At 49.5% G+C, this 20,975-nt stretch overlaps 1 protein-coding gene across 5 annotated transcripts in view; it reads left to right on the top strand.

Annotated features, from left to right (window-relative positions):
* PPP2R5C (protein phosphatase 2 regulatory subunit B'gamma) overlaps nucleotides 1-20,975 on the top strand; it is a 124,525-nt gene that overhangs the window by 13,344 nt on the left and 90,206 nt on the right. For 2 of the 5 annotated variants that reach the window (XM_037130390.2, XM_037130389.2), the window contains exon 1: nucleotides 18,620-18,809. The exons of the other annotated variants lie outside the window; for them this stretch is intronic. In XM_037130390.2, the coding sequence (XP_036986285.1) occupies nucleotides 18,716-18,809 (94 nt within the window). In that variant the 5' untranslated portion in view covers nucleotides 18,620-18,715. Of the gene's footprint in view, nucleotides 1-18,619; nucleotides 18,810-20,975 lie in introns of those variants that run through there. 5 annotated transcript variants of the gene reach the window in all.

The raw sequence follows: 20,975 nt of genomic DNA, 5'->3' as shown, positions 1-20,975 counted from the left end.
TCTTGTTTGCCCTTCCTGCTCCTGGTTTTCTAGGAATCCCCTCTGTGCAGTTCACAGAGTTGTGTCTGACTCGTGTTTGCTTTGGCTTTGTGATAGGTGAGGTGCACACTCGGTCATTTCTGAGAAGCCGTCCCCTCCCAAACGGTCCGTGCCCTTCTTGTGCTGTTCACTCGTGCAGCAGACACTGTGCGGGCACCTACCGGCGCAGGCCCTGTTCTGGCCACGGGGGTACAGCATCGAACAGGAACCAGGGCCTGCTCTGCTGGAGCCGGCATCCCGCCCCAAGGGGAGGTGGCCAGCGAGTGAGAAAAGGAACGGGTGCCGCGCCGCCCTCCAGTACCCTTCAGAGGCCGACCACAGTACACGGGCCGTCGCGGGTGGGGAAGTTGTGCCGTAACCATTCCTGAGCCTTCTCTGGCTGCCCAGTCCCTGACACCCATCAGGGGCCTTAGGCTTGGCTCCTGCGGTTAGGGCCTGTGCAGAGGCCCAGCCCGAAGGCCCTCCCAAGGACACACGGGGCCACCCTCTTTCTCCAGGCCTCAGTTTGCAGCTCCCACCTCCATTCCCCTGTCTTCATACCCAGAAAGAAGGGCGTGCCGCCTGCCTGCACTGCCCCCAGAGAGAGCCGTTTTCTGCACTGTCCACATAGCCTGGGGCATTCACGCTGGTCACGCCGAGGTGCCAGGACTCTCGTTACCGTTGGAGTCGTCACTGTCTGCAGGCCATTTTAGTGGACCGAAATAGAGATGCGTTTTTCCAGGAGTCTGCGTGCAATTTTCAATTCAAATTCAGGTTAATGGTCATTTATTTAACTCTAAATATTTCCTTTTTGCCACACCAAGATTTCAGGTTCTCTCGGACATCAGAGATAATAGGACTTAAACGTGACATAATTATTCATTTACTTTATGCCACGTTGCACACAAAATATTCTCAGAAAGATAATACCCATATTAGAATCAGTGTGATGATTGAAAGGTTAAATGTTCACATTTTTCACCTTCTTCCCCTCCTGTTACCTATTGTATTACCTGTTTCTGAGATTTTTCTGTTAAAGATTCATGGAGTCCTTTCACACATTCCGTTACTCCTGTAATGTCTCTGGCTCTTGAGTGTTTCAATGGCTTGAAATACTGAGTTGTAGTTTTTAATGTCTTTTATGGGACATCTTTCTGACGTGCTTAACTGTCTGGGGAGATGTGGGCCTCTCCCTGCTCTTTTTCCTTATAATTGTTCCACGTGGGACCTCGATCCCTCCTGTTGCTCAAGTGTGTGTGTGTGTGTGTGTGTGCGCGCGCACCCCTGTGACAGACAGAGAGGAGACACTGATGGACTGCTTAGAGAGGGCGGACGTGGGCTCCAGAGCTCTAGCTTAGGTTGCTTTCAAGAATTTTCAGAACTCTGGCCGCTCACCTCCTCAGCACCTACCTCGGCCTCCCCCCTCCCTTCCCGTCTGCCCTCCGCGCCCCTGCCGGGGCCTGTCCTCCCCGCTGGCCTTTCCTCCCCAGCCGTGTCTGCCCCCGGGCTGGAGTTCCGGGAGGGGGCCTTGGCTGCCTTTCGGCCCCTTCAGACCTAACGTGGCCACCTCGGTGTCGCCCCCTGGAGGGTACAGACCCTTCCACTTGCAGCTGCTCTTCTCGAGTGGGCTCACCCAGCTCTCTGGGCGTTTCCAAGCTGTTGCTCTGCAGGCCAGCCCTCTCTGCCTCTTCCTCATGACGCCGATGGTGCGCAGGTCTCGTAGCTGCTGGTAGTTGGTCCCCACAAGCTCACATATGTATGGGGACGTAGTTTCAGCTAGTTTTTTGTAGATGTTGGCCATGGGATTTTTGGTTTTGTTCTTAGTTGCTCTGTGATTTTACATAAGAATTTGAAGAAATTTAAAAACTATGCCACACTTTTTTGGTAACTGCCGAGACTTGGAAGCAATCGAGATGTCATCTTCAGTTGTTGAATGAATGAATAAACTGTGATCCATCCAGGCGGTGAAATATTGTTCAGCAATAAAAAGAAATGAGCTGTCCGGCCAGAAGAAGGTTCCACGGAGGACCCTTAGATGCACATCACTAAGCAAAAGAAGCCGATCTGTTAAGGCCGCGTTCTGTGTGGTTCCACCTATGCGACATCTGGGAAAGACAAAACTCTGGAGACAGTAAACCGCTCGGTGGCTGCCGGGGGCCCGGGGAGGGAAGGAAGGCCCCGTGGAGCACAGGAGAGTTTCAGGGCAGCGGACCTCTTCTCAGACGGTGAAGGTTGTGAGCACTCGGGTGGCCTGTGCCTCCGTCAGAGCCCGTGGGGCCGACACGTGCAGAGTGAGCCCTGCCGCACACTGTGGTTGCGGTGAAGAGTGGCGTTTGTCAGTGATGACAGGTGCACCGCGCTCGTGCAGGAGGCTAGTGGTGGGGGAACTGGGGGAACACTCCCTTCGGTGTTTCTGTGGCCCTGCGGGGCAAAGTCTGTGGAGTGTCAGCGGTCCCTTAGACCAGGCCACCTACCGATACTTTGCCTTCGTTCCTTTTGCACTCAGACGTGCCGGGTCTCAGGCACCGGCCGCTCTCCTTCTGTATAAACACTTCGTTTAATGAGAGTCTCCTAGTAGCAAGTTCTGGCATTTGGTTATCCGGAAAATGCCTTTACTTTGCCCTCCCTCCTTCCTGCAGTGTGCTTGCTGAGTGCGGACTTGCAGGTCGAACTGCTTCCTTCAGGACGTCGGGGGTCAGCACCTCGTGGCCGTGGCCCTTCGCCCTGGGCACTGAGAAGCCCGAGTCGCACTGTGAGGTGGAGTTGGGGCTTCGGACCACTTTTCTGACGTTTGTCCCTGACGTTGACTTCCCAGCAGTTCCAGTGCTGGTGTCCAGGTGGGGTTTTTAGTCAGTTTTTGGGGGGTTCATCTGGAATTTGTGGATCGTTGTACTTCCTCAGTGGTGGAAAATTCCCAGCCATCCTTTCTTTGGTTGTTATCCTGCACCAGTCCCTCCTCTTCTTTGGCTGTAGTCCTGTGTGTATTGGACTTTTTCATCTGCCGTCTGCCTTCAACCTCCATCTGTGCCTTTCAGCCTTTCCGTTTACCAGCTATGAGTCTCTCAACATCATCCGTCGTGAGGGCCAGTTTTCTCTTCCTTAACTTTCAAGTCACCATGGATTAATATCCTCAAAACATACAATAAAAATTGGTCACTATAAAAATGAAATACAGCCCTGACTGCAAAGTGAAAGGGCGCTGGTTCAATTCCCAGTCAGTGCACATGCCTGGTTTGGGGTGTGTATGAGGGGCAACCAGTCGATGTTTCTCACATTGATGGTTTTTTTTCTCCTTTTTCTTCCTGCCTTCCTCTCTCTCTAAAAATAAATGAATAAAATCTCCTAAAAATGCAGTACAAAATACAACCATAAATTGTTATAGTCAGCGGACATAAAGTTACCTTGTTACATTGCTCTCCAAGCTTCTAAACACCACGTGCAGTTTCCGTTTGCTCATTAGAGAATCTTCACGTCAGTCCAACACGTATTTTGTCAAACTCACCTATTGAGCTTCCAATTTCAGGGACACTGTTTTCATTTATGGAAGTTCGTTTTTAATTTGCAGTGTGGTTTTAAAAATACTTCCCCGTTGTCTCGCAGACACCGTAAAACGTGTCGTTTCTGTAAGTGCAGTGAGCACAAGGGCTGCATGTGTCACGGTCTCTGTCAGGTGAGTCAGTCTCGAAAGTCCTGGTCCGCCCGTGCTGTGTGCCCGACCATCTTTTATTCTGCTCTGGTCATTGTGCTCAAACGAAACCCACTGAGGCCTAGAATGAAAGTATCTTCTGGAGCCGTGATTCGTCTGGGTGCTGCCAGACCCCTGGGGTCACTGCCGGTCTGGGACTGCCCGCGAGCCGCAGCCCTGGCTACAGCTGCTTAAGTCAGCCGTGCCAGTCGTGTCCGCCTGTCCCCGTCCCCCGTGGTTCCTGTCCCTGGGGGCCTTTTTGTGTGGGGCACGTAGGACGACACTGTGTGACTGGGAGGCGCACGTTACCAGGTGACGTCAGAAGTGGTGCTGGTGCCACCCGGGAGCGGGGGCTGCTGACTGCGCTCTCCGTTGGGCAGCGGCCATCTCCTTCGCCGCCAAGAGGCACTAGCGGCGGTCGGCAGGACGCACGTGGCGTCTGCTCCCTGTCAACCGCGCGCTGTGCCCGGACACCGGCGGCATCCTCGCCGCAGTCCGCAGTCGGCGGTCTCTCTAGAATTCCAGCGTTGGGTCTGGCGTCTTCCGGAAGCAGAGCTGTGTCCCACCCGCCGCAGAGGCCTGGCCGTCCTGTCCTGTGGCTCTGCCCGGACAGTGGGGACAAACGTGGTTCTTGGCCTTTCATTACCACTTGACCTCAAATGGTGGAAAACACAAGTTTTTTCAAGTTTTTTTTTTTTTAATATTATAACAGACTCATGCAGTTTGTTGATTTGAGTGTGTTTCAATCTACCCAAATCATTAGTGGGGGGTTTGATGTGCAGGTATGTAGTTGTAACTGCTGTGTGCCCTTCGGGCAGCTCCTGGGTATTTTTGCCACGGCTTCATCTCTGTTGGTGTCAATTCCGCGATTTCTGACACAGTGAGAGGTCCCTCAGCTGGCTTGGGCCTTCTCCACCCCAGACGTGGAGTCAGCCACTCTTCGGAGAGCCCTGACCCCTTCCAGTGGGAGCAGCGAGGGGCCGACATCTGGGGGCTGGGGGGCTCATTGCCACTGGGCTGCCCTTGCTTTTAGGTGCTGTCAGTGAAAGGCCAGAGTATAAATGCAGATCTGTATTTTCAGTCCTGCATTCATACTGGTATTTCTAATTCCGCTTCCACATTATAGTTTGCACTCGTTCTTGAATTCTCATGGTTTCATCTCACCTTACACTGAAAATCTTGACTTGGACACCGTTGACATAATTACTGCTATATCCTATTAGAACAAGTCACAGTAACCATATCGATACGACTGAAAAGGAGCAGGAGCTTTGACTTGGCTTGTTTCACTGTTGGTGAGTTACTGGGATCCATCAGACCTTGGAAATGCCCCGACGGGGCCAGCTCCTCGAGGACGTTTGCGCCCCCCCCCCCCCCAGGAGCACACCGCGTCTTTTTGTTCCTTCAAGGGCACTTTTGTTTCCTTGGGGGAGTTTTTAAGTTTCAAGTTTCCCTCTTGTGGGGTTCCCACATTTCTTAGTGAGCACGTGTCCGGAGACTCTGTTGTCATTGTTACCGTAAGTGGGGTCTTCTCTCCCGTTTGGTCTCCCAAGTAGTTGCCGGTTGTTTACATGAAAGCTGTAGACTGGTGTCTTTCACACCTGCTCGCTTACTGGATTACTTTGTGATTTACAGTACTTTTTCCGTCGGAGTCTTTGGGATGTTCCAAGTAATCAGGTAGATCTGCACATTACGACAATCTCACCTCTTCGTTCCTGATTCTTACACCTCTGGTCTCTGCCTCTGGCGTTGACTGGAAATCCCAGTAAGAGGCTCCGTGTGGTGGTGAAGTGGACATGCTTGTCCTGGTCCTGATTTTCGTGGAAATGGTAACACGGTTTTTAACACCCATTTATTATCCCACTCTGTGGGCACCCCAGGGTGTCAGCTGCTTTTATAAGGTAATGCCCTGACCAGTGTGCCTCTGTTGGTTGGGTATCATCCCGCAAAGCAGAAGGTCACTGGCTCGGTTCCCAGTCAGGGCACAGGCCCAGGTTGTAGGGTCCCTGGTCAGGGGACATGTTAGAGGCAGTTTTGATGTTTCTTTCTCACATCGGTATTCCTCTCCCTTTCTCTTACTCTTCCCCTCTCTCAAAAAATGAATAAATTTAAAAGATTTTAAAAAACTGTGCTGTGATGTAAATCTTTTGTCCTTGTTGGTCACATCTTTGAACCCCTCCTAAAGCTTGGTTCAAGGGACAGAAGTACTGAATCAGAAACCACGCGTTTCAGGCGCCCTTTTATGCTGTGCGCACTCTCCGGAGAGGAGGCACCAACCCCCCGCTGCCTGGAGCGCGCAGAGTGGCTTCCATCGCACCTTCCCGGAACTGGGGTCCCCCAGAAGCTTTACTGGTCATTTACTTGTTAGGTGGAAAAGAGTATTCCTACTTTATTTATTTAACAGGCTGCTGAAATAAGTCAGAAAAACACAAGTGGCCTACGACTTTCCTTGTAGGTGGAATCTAACAAACAAGCGGAAACACTCACACAGAACAGACTGATGTTGCCGGAGGGAGGGGTAGGCAGGGACGGGCAGAGCAGGTGAGGGGTCAAGAGGTGCGAAGTTCCAGTTACATAATAGTTAGTCACAGGCATGTAACGTGCAGCATGGGGAATATAGTCAGTAATGTCGTAATGACTCCGTGTGGTGATGGATAATTGCTAGACGTATTTTTATGGTCATTTTGTGAGGGATAGAAATGTCAGATCACAGCTGTATACCTGAAACTAGTCGTAGTGAATGTCAACTGTATTTCAGTTTATTTTTTTAAGTATGGCTGAATATAGTCTCCAAGCCCTATTCATGCAAAGACTTTTCTGAATTAGTCCCTTTAACATTTTTGGTCTGGAAGGTAGAAGTGTTCAGTGTTAAATGGAGAGCCCTGACCAGGTGGCTCAGTTGGTCGGAGAGTCGTTCCCAGGCACCAAGGTTACAGGTTTGACCCTTGGTCAGGGCACGTATGAGCATCAGTCCGTGAGGACGCAGGTGGGGGACAGCGAATCCATGTTTCTCTCCCTCCCTCCCTCCTTAAAATCAATCAATCAGTCAGTAGATAAATAAAAATAAATGTGAAATGAAGAGAGCACTTTTTAAAAATGACTCATGGGAGGAATAAATTAACTATGAACTCTGTTTCTTGAGGCATTCTCCCGGTTTTAGAAAAGAAAGGCCTGGGAAAAGTCAGTTATAACAAGAAATATGATTTCATGAAAGTTCACTGGAGACCCTGGGGCAGAAATTTAGTTGTGACGTATTTGGCCGTTTGTGAAAGAAGTTGCCACATTGTTGTTGGGAGAATTGACTTGAATTTTTAAAAGCTGGCTTCTGAATGGCAGTTAGAATTTGTCTCCTGCCCCCGCGCTGTGAAAATGCAGTACTTCGGCCTCATGCAGCACAGCCTCTTTCCCGGCACGGTCGGAAGTTTTGCCGCCACCTGGACTGTTGTCCTGCCCAGAGATGAACACTGCCGCTCTTCAGGGGCACCTGGCCTCCGGCCTGTCGGTTGCAGAGTGACGGAAAGGAAGGGACGTTCCCAGAGCGGGAACCGCTTCCCTCTGTCTTCCTTCTCGGGTCCAGGTGTGTCTCCTGTTGGATTTGGGTTTCCGTATCTTCTGATGCAGTAATGAGAGGAAGCAGCCCGGGTGCTGGGGCAGGCGTCAGTTCCCAGCTGACACCTGGATTGTCTGGGACGTGGGGGGCGGTCAGATGATGACAGGACCAAAGATGGCGCTTGTGCTCCCGGAGCGGACACACCCAGATGACCCTCCCTGCCATGACCCCAGCCCCCCTCGGCTGCACCGGGCCAGCCGCCCTCCAGTGAATGCTGGGCTCGCGGCAGAGGGCCTGAGCCCAGCCCTCCAGGCCCCTCCTGGGCCCTCTCCTCGGGCCACACACCGGGCTGTTGTTCCAGTGGTGGGCCTCAGGCCTCTGCTTGTCATGCTCTGCAGGACCCCGGGCAGAGCCCGGGCTTTGGTTTCACCTGGCAGCTGCCATCACCCATCGAATGTGTAGCTTGGGCCTTCCCCAGACCCACCTGCCTTTCTCCTGTCAGCGCATTCACGCGCTCCCGCCCCCCTCTTCACACACACACCTGCTCCCGGGGTGGTCCCTTCGCCCGCCCAGCCCCTCCAGCCCCTCCAGGCCCCACGGGTCTGTTTCCTCGACGCCCTCCCGTCCGCAGAGGCACCCTCTGTCCTGTGCGTTCGTCTCCAGCGTTTCCCGAACCGCCCTGACGCCAGCCTGCCTGATCTTTTTAAACTGCGTCAAACTGTGCATCGCACAGTATTCGTCACTTTAACCGTTCCCGAGTGTGCCGTTCAGTGGCATTAACTACGTGTCTGATGCGGTGTGCCTGTTCCTGCTGTCCTTTCACCCCCCGGAGACCCTGGGCCGTTTCCTCACCCCCAGCCCCTGGCAGCCACCATTCTGTCTCTGTGCTTTCAGCTCCCTCGTTCCCTCGTAAGTGGCTGGTACAGCGTTTGTCCTTCGTGACCAGCTTACTTCACTTAGCATGGTGTTTGCTCGGTTCATCCACGCGGCAGTGTCTGTCAGTCCCCTTCCTTTTTAAGGCCGAGTAACGTCCTCTGTGTGGGTGGAGCACAGCTGGTTCTGCCCATCTGTGGGGGACGCTGGGCTGCAGAGGGCTCTGCACGGGTTGCTGCTACTGCAGTGTCCCCTGTGGGCAGAGGCTGCCGGCACGTCTGCCGTGGTGCCCAGGAAGCACATTTGCCGAAGGAATGCAAAGCGCTTCGGGCCTCCCGCTGGTTCTCTTCCCCAGAATTGCTGTGGCGTCACCCCTGGGGGGGCGCCCAGAGCCCGTCCAGGTTCACCACCCCTGCCTCAGGTTCTCTGTACAGCGGTTCGTCCCTCGAGTTGACAGGGAAGCGCTGCGTGGAGCATGTGGGCCCCGCATAGTCCTCAGGAGTGTCCGCCTTCTCAGGACGAGGTCGGGCTGTGGGGACCTGTCTGGCCAGAAGGGTCCCCCAGCCAGCTGGGGGACAGCAGAAGCCAGCCCAGGCCCCCGGCAGCTCTCCAGGGAAACCCCTGTGTCCACTCCGCTGACCTCCGCGGCCCCTCCTTGGGATACGTGGGCCCGCCTTCTAATCACTCACGCTGCTCACTCACATCTGCGGGACAACAAGCGCGTGTCCCTTTGTCCTTGCTGTTGGCAGCAGGAAATTCCCTGGCAACCTTTGAACGCAGCTGAATGCCAGGTATCTTTGATCTGCCTAAGGAAAAAGTCTATTTTAAACCGTCAGTGAAGCCAGACTTTTTAGGTTAGATTCTTACCTGATGAAACAGTGGACGTGACCAGACAGGGTCCCGTTACAGTGGTGCCTGCGCCTGCAAACACCAGTTTTCTGGGCCCGGAAAGCGAGCATCTCCTGGTGAAACAGCACAGCCTGTCTCCACTGCAGGGAGAGCGAGGGGATTTAATTTGCCCGCAAAGCGGCCCGGAGATGTGAAAAATACAACCCTTGGCCGAATTTAGAAATGAAGATGTGAAAAGTTGTATTCGGAAGTGTTCCCCAGATATAAAATCAGTGGGAGGTATTTATAGGCCCCTTGCTCTTTTTTTTTTTTTTTAAGATTTTATTTATCAAGAAGGGAATGTGGGGAGAAAAAAGAGGGATGGATGGATGGGCTGCCTCTCGCACGCCCCCAGCCGGGGGCGCTGGCCTGCAACCCAGGCATGTGCCCTGACCTAGAATCAAACCAGCGACCTCTGGCTTCGTGGGAGGAGGCCCACCTGAGCCATGCTGGCCAGGGCAGGCCCTTTCCTTTTAAATAAAGACCAGAACAAAGTGACAGAGGGGCCAGAGAATAAAGGATAATTCCTTTCTTTTTTAAAAAAGATTTTATTTATTTATTTTAGAGAGAGGGGACAGGAGAAAGAGAGAAGGAGAGAAACATCAATGTGTGTGGTTGCCTCTCAAACACCCCTCACTGGGGACCTGGCCTGTGCCCCGACTGGGAATTGAACCAGTGACCCTTGCCTCAAAGGCCAGTGCTTAATCCATTGAGCCGCACCAGCCAGGGCAGGGTAATTCCTTTCTAACCCTTCAGTTTGTGCCCTACAGAGGTGCTACAGTTGCCGTGTCGGGGAGACACACAGAACTGACACTGTGTTGCCCGCTGTATGTTCTGGAAGGTGCACTGCCCCAAGTCCCCGAGCGCCTTTCCTCAGAGTTAGCTCAAGCCCTTCCCAGCTCTCCACAGCGGCAGGGAGGAGAGGAGCTGCCGTCTGAGAGGGGCCAGGCCGCGGAAGGCAGGAGGGCCAGCACAGCTGTACTGACGTGCGTGCAGGGAGCTGCACTGGCCTGGGCAGGGTGGGGATTAGATGGCTCGTTGTCTGAGTTTGGTGCTGCAGGGACATCTAAGAATAGTGAGGGGGTTTGCAGGGTCAGAACTGGGCATTACTGCCTGATTCACCCATTTGCCCGGCAACTTTGGTTGTGCACTTCTGTGCACAGCACTGTCTAGGGGTTGGGCCGGACGAGAGCCTGTCCCGGGGAGGGAAGAGGAAGGCCTCCCGGAGAGGGCTTAGTCCAGGCCCGAGCCCTTAGGTGGCTCTCCACACCCCACACCGCTGCTGGCAGGATCTTTCTGCTTCCTGCGTCTCGCCCATTGGGGCTGGGGCGCCAGTGTGTGGTCGGACCGCAGCTGCTTTCTAGTGCCGCCCTTCGCCTTGGCGGGGTTGTGTGCTCCACCTGGGCCATCTGCGTCTCCCAGCAAGCAAGGGGGCGGGGAGTGCCCACGGACCCCCTTTGCCAGGTGCGGAAGCACACCCAGCCCCAGAGCTATTCAAGGCGGCCTCTCTCCGAGCAGGTGAAGGGAACTTGTGTCCCAGTGCTGGTGACGCAACCGCATCATGAGTGTCTCCTGGGTGGCACTGCTGAGTGCTCGTTTCACCAGGGAAGGGTTGGGCCAGGGCCGCTGCAGTGCACATGGGCCCCACGCTGCGGGCACAGCTTTGTGGTGCAGACAGTGAAGTGGCCCCTAACTGATCCTTCGAGGCACGGAGCCGGCACCCTCTCACTTGCTGGTTCCGTGTGTACTGCCTGAGGCAAGGCCAGCGTTCGTTTGTGCTTTCACACCCACGGTCTCCTTCGCGTGTTGCCTTGGCTCTCCCGTGTCCCGGGTCCCCGTCACCGCCCCTGCGGTTCCGAGCCTGCCCCTCTGCAAGGCGGCGTTCAGGAAGGGTGCCTCCCTGCCGTAACTTAATTATGCAGCTTCTCAAAAGTTGTTACTTTTAAGTTTCATGAAAGTACTATATACTTATTTTAGTAGTACTGAAAAATATAGAGAGGTTTCAGGAAGAAAAAACATTTGTAGCTATGATACTCAACAGTGATTACCGTCGATATTTGGGGAGTATTTATTTATGATTATACTATTTCTGCCAAATTATACCTTTTCACTTATATTGTCATTTTACAAAATTATAAGTATTTTTGATGGATGTGTAGTGTTTTACCGTGCAGTTTAATCCCTTTGAATTAAGGTAGTTTCTGATATTTTAGAATCATAAATAAAACGTAACGCTGAGAAGAAGAACATACTCAGTGTGACCCCCGCCGGAGGACTTGGACGTGGGAACGTGCGGAGTTGCTGGAGTCGCAGAGGATACAGGTAGATGGACCCCGGTGTTGGGCCGGAGGTCACTGCCGTTCAGACGTCAGCGCCGCCCAGCGGGATCCACAGGCTCAGTGCAACCCGTGTCAGAAATGTGGGTTTTTTCCAGAAATAGAAAAATCTGTCCTAAAATTCACATAGACTCTCAAGGGACCCTGATAGCCAAAGCCATCTTGAAAAAGAAAGTTGAAGGTCTTATACATCTTGATTTCAAAACTCACTGCAAAGCCACAGTAATCAAAACAGCATGGTCCTGGGATAAAGACAGGCATGTAGAACAATGGAGCCGAACAGAGAGCTCTGAAACAAACACAGGGTCAGATGGTTTTCAACAAGGTGCCCCCCGCATGGGAAAGGACAGCCTCTTCAAGAAATGGTTTGGGGAAAACTGGATACCCACGTGCAAAAGAATAAAGTTGGACCCTTACTTTACACCACACACAAAAAACAACTACAGCTGGTTAGAAGACCTCAGCCCAAGACTGTGAAATCTTAGTGGAAAACACAGAGGAAAAGCTTTACAACGTTGGACTCGTCAGTGGTTTCTCGGCCGTGACACCGAAAGCACAGGCGGCGTCAGCAACAACAAAAAGGAAAGTCAGACTCTGCATCAGATGTGACGCTTCGTGCATCGAAGGAAACAGTCAAAGTGCACAGGCAACCCACAGAGGAGGGAAAATATTTGGAAATCATTTATCTGATTAGGGATCAATATCCAGAAATTATAAAGAACTCCTACAAGTCAACAATAAGAAAACAAGTGCACGGTCCTATTTTAAAACGTGCAAAGGTCTTGAATAGACATTTCTCCAAAGAAAATATACAGGTGGCCCATAAGCCATATGAAATCATGATCAACATCGTTCATCATTAGGAAAACGCAAATCAAAAACCGCAGTGAGATACCACTTCACGCCCACTAGGGTGGCTACTGTCGGAAAAAAAGAACAAGCCTGGCCAGGATGTGGAGAGATTGGAGCCCTCGGGCACTATCGGTGGGAGTGCAAACTATGCTGCCTCTGCGGAAAATTGGGAGTAGAATTACCATATGGTTCAGCAATACCACTTGGGATGGACCCAAAAGAATTGAAAGCAGGCACTTAAATAGGTATTTGCACACCCATGATATAACAGCATTGCTTACATTGGCCAGAAAGTAGGAGCACGCCAGTGTCCGTGAAGGGGCAAATGGGATTTTGTTGAGAACCTGGAGGACATGACGTGGAGAGAAATCATCCTGTCCAAGGAGGGCAGATGCCGCATGATTCCGCTCACGTGAGGTCCCTGAGAGAGCCAGATACGCAGAAGTAGGGTGGTGGGCGGGGGTGGGGCGCGTCCTCGTGGGCAGGGAGTCTGTGTGCGGTGGGAAAAGGGTTCCGCAGGCGGGGGCGGTGACGGCCGCACACCAGTGTGACGTGCTCAGTCCACTGGGCTGTGCTCTCAGAAGTGGGGAAGTGCTGGGTTTTATGTTGTGTATTTAGAAGTTAAAAGGAGGTGATGCTTGATGTGGCTGCACTGCTGGTTGGACTGTCGTCGCGGATACCCAGGGTTGTGGGGTGCAGGTTTAACACCCAGTTAGGGCACATCCCTAGGTTGCAGGTTCGATCCCCAGTTGGCGCACGTATGGGAGGCAACTGCTCCATATTTTTCTCTGACATCGATGTTTCTCTCTCCCTCCCTTTCCCTCTCTCTAAAGTCAATAAACATAGACTTGAGTGAGGAATATATAATGTATGCATGTGTGTGTGTGTATGGTGCTCACTCACAGCTACTGCATTTCTGGGATGGGTTCACAGAAAGAAAATTACTTGAAGAACTTTGACACACATTACCAAATTACTTTCCAAAAGCATCAGAACAATTTATGGGTTTGTTGGCAGGGTTACAACTTGCCTTTACCAGTAATGAGTAATTATCATTCTTAAAAATTACTGCTGATTTGATAGGTGAAGAAATACCTTTTCATACAATTATTGATCAGTTACAGTTCTTTTTTTAACTGAGTCATTTAAACATTGAGGCCTCAGTTTTTTCCAATCAGTTATAGTATATTATTAACTCCTTCAATTTGTAGCATGTATACAGCCTTTTATTTTTCAGAGGGAATATACAGAAATTTGTAAGGTTTTTTAATCTATTTTATTAATTATGCCATTACAGTTGTTCTATTCCCCCCTTCATTCCCCTCTACCCTGCACACCCCCTCCCCCACCATTCCCCCCCTTTAGTTTATGACCACGTGTCTCAAGTTCTTTAGATTCTATATTTCCCATACTATTCTTGCCCTCCCCCTATCTATTTTCTACCTACCATCTATGCTACTTATTCTCTGTATCTTCTCCCTCTTTCTCCTTCTCCCACTCCCCTATTGCTAACCTTCCATATGATCTTCATTTCTATGGTTCTGCTCCTGATCTAGCTGTCCTCTTAGTTTGCTTTTGTTTTAGGCATGGTTCTTAATAACTGTGAGTTTTCTGTCCTTTCACTGTTCATATTTTTTTGTCTTCTTTTTCTTAGGTAAGTCCCTTTAACATTTCATATAAGGGCTTGGTGATGATGAACTTCTTGAATTTGATCTTATCTGAGAAGCACTTTATCTGCCCTTCCATTCTAAATGAAAGCTTTGCTGGATAGAGCAATCTTGGATGTAGGTCTTTGGATTTCATGACTTGGAATACTTCTTTCCAGCCCCTTCTTGCCTGTAAGGTCTCTCTTGAGAAATCAGCTGACAATCTGATGGGAACTCCTTTGTAGGTGACTGTCCCCTTATCTCTTGCTGCTTCTAGGATTCTCTCCTTCATTTTAATCTTGGCTACTGTAATGATGATGTGCCTTGGTGTGTTCCTTCTTGGGTCCAACTTCTTTGGGACTCTCTGAGCTTCCTGGATTTCTTGGAAGTCTATTTCCTTTGCCAGATTGGGGAAGTTCTCCTTTATTATTTGTTCAAATAAGTTTTCCACTCGTGGCTGTTTCTCTTCCCCTTCTGGTACCCCTATAATTCGGATGTTGGAATGTTTAAAGATGTCCTGGAGGTTCCTAAGCCTCTCCTCATTTTTTTGAATTCTTGTTTCTTCATCCTTTTCTGTTTGGTCATTTTTTTCCTCCTTCTGGTCCACTCCTTTGATTTGAGTCCCGGTTTCCTTTCCATTGCTATTGGTTTCCTGTGTATTTCCATTCATTTCGATTAGTTTAGCCTTCATATGTTCCTCTAATTTGTGACTAAAATCAACCAGTTCTGTGAGCATCCTGATCACCAGTGTTTTGAACTGTGCATCTGAAAGTTTGGCTATTTCTTCATTGCTTAGATTTATCAGCTCTGGGGCTCTGAGTTGTTCTTGAGCCATGTTTTGATCTGTTCGTGCCTGTTACATATGAGGGGCAGAGCCTTAGTTGTTCACCAGGGCAGGACCACCCAGATCGCTGGTTTGTGACACTGTATGTGGGGGTGGGGTCAGAGAGGGACAATGGCGGTTCCCTCTGCCGCTTCCTGCCACTGGGGCCTGCACGATCTGTGTCACTGCTAGCTCCTGCATCAGTTTATCTGCGCGCGAATGTGTGACCGCGATCAGCCCTCAGTGAGTCCACCGCCTTGCGCCCTCAGTGGGTCTGCCTGCTTCTCCACACCTGGGATCCGCCCACACCTGCCTGCGCACCTGGGTTATGTGCCCAGGTCGGTCCGGTGGATCTTTCCTGCCCGACCCCGTTCTGCTGCTGGCTCTGCCCCTCTTACCAGTTTGGCTGAAGGGGTTCATTGTTGTCAGACTTTCGTGTAGTTCAATTTTCTGTGGTTTGGCTGCGTTTTTGTTGCTAAAACTTTGTTGTTTTTAAACTTGGTTGTGTGAGAAGGCACAGTGCTTCCACCTACGCCTCCATCTTGGTGGAAGTCCGAAACTTGTAAGTTTTTTAATGCGACCAGTATCCCTTAGGGATTCGGTTTTTTTAAATGTACTTTTCTGCTTCAGGATTGATGTTCACTTCTCTTTTCTTCTAAAGGCTCTGGAAACTTAGGGTTATTGATTTAATCTGTTTTTTATTTTTAATTAATTGATTAATTTTTATGCATTTACTTTTAGAGAGAGGAAGGAAGGTAGAAAGAGAGGGAGAGAAACGTCAGTGTGTGTGAGAAACATGGATTGCACACCCCAACCAGGGCCTGGCCTGCAACCCGGGCATGTGCCCTGACCGGGAATTGAACCAGCGACCTCCTGTTTTGCATGCCAGTGCTCAGCCACTGAGCCACACCAGCCAGAGCTTAATCTGCTTTTTAATTAACTGTTTAACCCAGCTCAGATTTTATTCTGGTGTGAAGTTAAGACTTAAGCCCTGGTTAGTGTAGCTCAGTAGATTGAGATTGGGCTAGTATTAAACGCTATGATTCAGATCTTAATTTCCTACCTGTAAAAAAGGTTAATAAAATCCTTGGCTGGTGTGGCTCAGTGGACTGAGCGACAGCCTGCTAACCAAAGGGTCACTGGTTCAATTCCCAGTCAGGGCACCTGCCTGAGTTACAGGCCAGGTCCCCAGTGGGGGACACACGAGAGGCAACCACACATCGGTGTTTCTCTTCCTTTCTTTCTCTAAAAATAAATAAATAAAAATCTTAAAAAGAAAAGACTTAATGTTCCCACATCTAGCCAACCAGTCACCTAACAGTCTTCCCTTTCCATTGATTTGAGATTCATTCTTTATCATAATAACACACTTATACAAATCTATTATTTCAGGGCCAATGCTTCTATCCCATGAGCCTGCTCCTAAGCACATGTCACCCTGTCATTAATTCATACGCTTTATATTTGATGGGACTGATCTTTTCTCATTAGAAGTGTGCTCGTTCTTTTTCTTATTTTTCCTGCTGAATTTTAGGATTATTTTGTGAAGTACCCAGAAAAATAAAGAGACAAAGGTGGTTTTTGACTGTAAACCAGTTTGGGGAGGAATTAACACGAGCCTGTTTATAGTATTTATGCTTCCAGTTGAGAAACACACTTTATCTTTATTTGTTCGAGTGGTTTTTCCTTCTCCATATTATTGACTTGTTTGTGTCTATTTAGAGTGTGCTCATGGGTGATTTCCAGATCACAGTCTCTCCATCCTTTAAAGAACTTCTTTATGTGCGTCCGGCTTCTAAGAGCGTGGGCGGTCACTGAGGAAGCTGAGATCCTTTGATCTGAGACCATTAGGGAAAATGCATCAGGAAGTGTCTTCACTTTTTCTTTTACTTCTAATCTGTTTTCTGTATAAAGATTCTCGGAGCTTTTTTGCCTATTTCTGCATTCTGGTTCATCAGCACAATCTAGGACAGTTTCCAGCTCATCTCAGATGAAAAATTAAAGTATCTGAGGACAGGTCTCTATTTTAAAGTACAGACCTGCAGTAAGCATGTGCTTCCCGACCTCTGACCAGGCCCCTCCAGGCTTCATTCCCAATGCACTTGGGTCCAGGTCCATCCGGCCTCACTCCTTGGGGAGGGGGTGATGGGGAGTCCTCGGGAGTGAGGCCCGGGAGCCGTCTCACCCGCCTCTGAGGAACCCGAGGGTCAGCAGCCGGAGTCTGAGTCCACATCACCTGACTGCACGCACACCCGGTTTTTGTTAGGCCGCGTCCGCTGCTCAGATGGCAGAGGACCAGGCAGGTGCGCGGACCCCACAACCTCACCCACTGCCCACGTGCTTGTTATGACGGCGCCGTCAGCTGTGGGCTCCAGCAGCATCCTCAGCTCTGCAGAAGGAGGGGCAGGGTGGGGTATGGTGTGCTTTCTTTCACTCGTTTGCTTTTTCAATGGCTGTCCATACACGTAGTTAAAAGTACATTCTTACTGGTGAGTGGGGACTTAACAAGCACCCCTGAACCGTGGGACAGTAAAATGGAAGCCTGCCCCCCACAGGTGTAACTGCCTCAGTCATGTCCCAGGTGCTCCTCCCCGTTGTGAACTATTTTTAGGAACCAGAGGGTTTTTGTCTTGTTAATAACTGAACAAGTGTGGGGGCTGGGGGTTGTTGTAGGAGAAATTATGAAGAGAAACATGATTCAGGTGAACTTAGTTGCACATGAGGAAGCGATGAATGTCTTTAGTTCTACCTGCCAGAGAGATTGCTCTTAGAGTTCACTTGTTTTTATTTGCTGCTCATAATGGCATCTCTGTCTGCAGGGCTCCTAGCCAGCCCACCCCGTTCCCCCACCAGAGCACTCTGGTTCAGAAATGGTCTCTTTCTCCTTGGAACAGCTTCTTCATTAACCTTTATTTTTTTAGATTTTCTTTATTTATTTTTAGAGAGAGAAAAAGGGAAGGAGAAAGAGAGGAAAAGATCGATGTGTGGTTGCCTCTCATACACCCCCTACTGGGGACCTGGCCTGCTACTCAGGCATGTGCCCTGACTGGGAATCAAACCGGTGATCCTTTGGTTTGCAGGCCGGTGCTCAGTCCACTGAGCCCCACCAGCCAAGGCTTTCATTAACATTTTTCACAGGAAATGAAGATCTGAACCATAGCTTTTAATACTAGCCCCATAAAAAATAATCGAATTACATTTTTAATTTAAATTTTTAATGAAATGTCTAAAATGTAAAAATATCTGATATGTTGAAATCTTTAAAATACAAAAGTAAACACTGAATTTTATTTTATGACTTTAAAACTCCTTTCTGGCCATTAAATTTAAAGAAGCTTTCCTTTTTTGTGTAATTTTTATTTTTCTTAAGTTTTAATGAATTTTTCCATAAATTAGATCTCGCGAAGAACCAGTGCTTGAGGGTTGTAAGTGTATATAGCCTGGTAGTAGGAGAGGCTGATGAGAGTCTAAACTTACTGGTTGGGACTGTGTAATATTTGAATAGTCACTTAAAAAAAAAAAACTAGATTGCCAAAATGCTAAATAAGATACAGACACTGAAGTCATTACAACCAGAAAATCACAGGCGGCCAGGTGAGTGTAAAACACCGTTGACTTTGGGTACCAGTGCGGGGACTGCTGAGACCCCAGGTTCCGGGTGGCATACCCCAGTTTCTGCGGGGGCAGGGGGAGCTCTCAGAACCGGCTGTTTATAGTCTGGCCGGGACTACGGCCTCAGCCCTGCTCCCTAAGAGATGAGCTTATGCCTAAAAGTTACTGAGAAATGAACACTGCAGAAAGCCGAAATGCCCAGGCTTCCCGTGCACGCTGACAGCCGAACAGAAGGCTCTTTCCATTTGCAGTTTTTTTTAGTGTCATTTTAAGTTGCAGCTTCTGGCCAATCAGCGGGCTCCCTGCCTGCTGACATCACGAGGCAGCCAGTTCCCTCCAGCTGCAGAGCTTCAGTTTGTCTTTTTTTTTTAAACTAAAATGGAGGCTGCTTTCTTGCCTTAAGGAGTCCATTGCCTCCCCTGCTGAGTCTAGATGTTGACATGTAATAAAGCGGGCGGCAGGATGGTGGTGGATGCGGCCAACTCCAACGGGCCTTTCCAGCCTGTGGCCCTTCTCCATATTCGAGGTGAGTTATTGTGCGTTTCACGGAGTCGGAACCTTCTGTGGCTAGTTAATAAATGGCTATTGTGCTTCAGATAAGGCAAGCAGGAAGTCCTTTCCAGCAGAATTCATGAGTTTTGCTGCAGACTTAACCATGGGAGGCTGGGCGTGTCCCGCAGTTTGGTGTTTTATGAACTACTCACGGAATTTGAGTCTCGAGAGAGGCCTTGCATGCACAGTTCAAAGCTGGTTTTTCTGCTTTTGGCTTGCGCTCCCATCCCCCCTCCGAGCTGTGCTGATGTCAAAGGATGTGAAGTCACCGCCGGGGAAGGTGTTGGGTGGGGGAGGAAGGGGAGGCGGGCGGCAGCGCCCGGCCGAGTTGTCGGTCCGCGGAGTTTCTGCTGCATCTGTGCCGCTCCACCGGGGACACACGTCTGGACCGGGGATGAATCTCAGGCAGAAAATGTGCAGGAACCATTAGGAAAAAACTTCCTTTGAAAGGACTGTTTTTATTCTTGCCGTGGAGCCTAAAAGAGGCATAGACGTGTGCTATGAAATGTTGAAATCCATTGTGGGTCATAATTTCTGAAATGTCAGTGCTTCCATGGACTCCTAAGGCAATATTTTGCATTTAAATTGGGTCTGTGTTGCCATCTGACTTACAATTTAGCAATGCCAACAAGTTTTCTATGTGCATACAGGTTACTTCTAATAATTACAGTTTACCTCATAATTTATACAAAATTTGGCTTAAAAACACAAATTTAGCTTTAAAAACAATTACTGTAGTAATTAATAATAGTAACTTTAAAATGAGTCAGAGTAGTATTATACTTATTCTTAGTATTTAAAAATACTCGTTAAGCAAATTTTGGTAAAAATTGGATGACATAGAAAATGGATGTGAAGCTTCTTCCAAGTACTTAAAAGACAACACAGCTGTGCCTTAGCAAGACACTCTGGCCGGTCAGTCTGCTTCAAAGTCCACCAAGGGGAGGGTGGGCGCCCTTTTCTAGGGGAGATGAGAATGGCCAGAACAGGCAGGAACTTGCAGGTCCCTGGGCAGGCCCAGGCTAGGGAAACACCCAGGAGGACCCCTCAGTCGGGATAAAATGGGCGTCGCTCTTCTTCTCCACACCTTCATGGTAGCTGGTGGACGTTGGCATCCACAGCGACCAACCTGTAGGGCGAGCCATGTGTTCACTGGTGTGCAGTGCACCCAGGAGAGTGGCTGCCACCTGGGCATGGCGTGTCGGTGATTCAGCTGCAGGAACCTCACCAGCACAAATATAAAATCGGCTTAGATTTCTAAAGCTAGTTCTGAAACTCTGACTACTTAGCAATAGATGATTGTATTGTGTATAAAATGTCTTATTTTTATACTTTTAAGATATCATAAATAATAGACCTTTTTGGTTTGTGAATCTTCTGATTTTATTAGACACTCATTGTACCAGTTATTTTTAACTATGAATTTATTCTGAAATGAAATAATTTTATTTTACATCTTAAACCACATTAGTCTTTTTTTTTAATTCCAAGACCTCGTTGTGGCTGGCTTGTGCTTTCTGCCTTTGGTTGGGTGGTCGGGTTGGTTGTTTGCCTTCTGACCACAGAGGGAAGGGGGTGAAGGACCTTAACCAAAAAGAGACGTGAGTTCTTAGGAAGGGGTGACCTTTAGGGACCTAAAACTAATTTCTAATTCAGACAATAGGGATACTTTTCTAATTTCAAAACTCTAAGAACACTTGATTTGCTCATAAGGACTTTTTAAGAGAAAGCATGTTAATGAGTTTTAGCAAAATGTTTTATTTATATTGGTTTCAGAGTCTTGATCAATTTAACATCTGGTTACCAGCTCTGCTGTGAGTCCAGGGCTGAGGGTCATTAAACATGACCGAGACACAGGCCGCCCCAAGGAGCCAGGGTTTGGTGGGGAGACCCCACAGGGGCCTTGTGCAGCAGAGACAGGGGAGGGGCCCATCTGGGCAGGTGCCCCTGGGAGCTGGTCTGATGGCCTGATGTTGGGCCAGGACCGAGGGGCGCCCTGCGTAGCCCCCATGTAGGGGGAGAGAGTCTTTCCAAAGTCACACGACCTGTAAGCGGCAAGGCCAGGATCCAAACCCGGCCAGTTGTATGGCTTTGTTGAATCTTTAAAAAATATATATATTTTTTTAACTGGAAATTCGGG

Source organism: Artibeus jamaicensis, unplaced genomic scaffold (assembly GCF_021234435.1).
Source record: "Artibeus jamaicensis isolate MK-2021 breed Jamaican fruit bat unplaced genomic scaffold, CSHL_Jam_final contig_444, whole genome shotgun sequence".
In the NCBI taxonomy this organism is placed as follows: Eukaryota; Metazoa; Chordata; class Mammalia; order Chiroptera; family Phyllostomidae; genus Artibeus; species Artibeus jamaicensis.
Note: the sequence above shows the minus strand (reverse complement) of the source record. Positions and strands in the feature narration are given on the sequence as shown.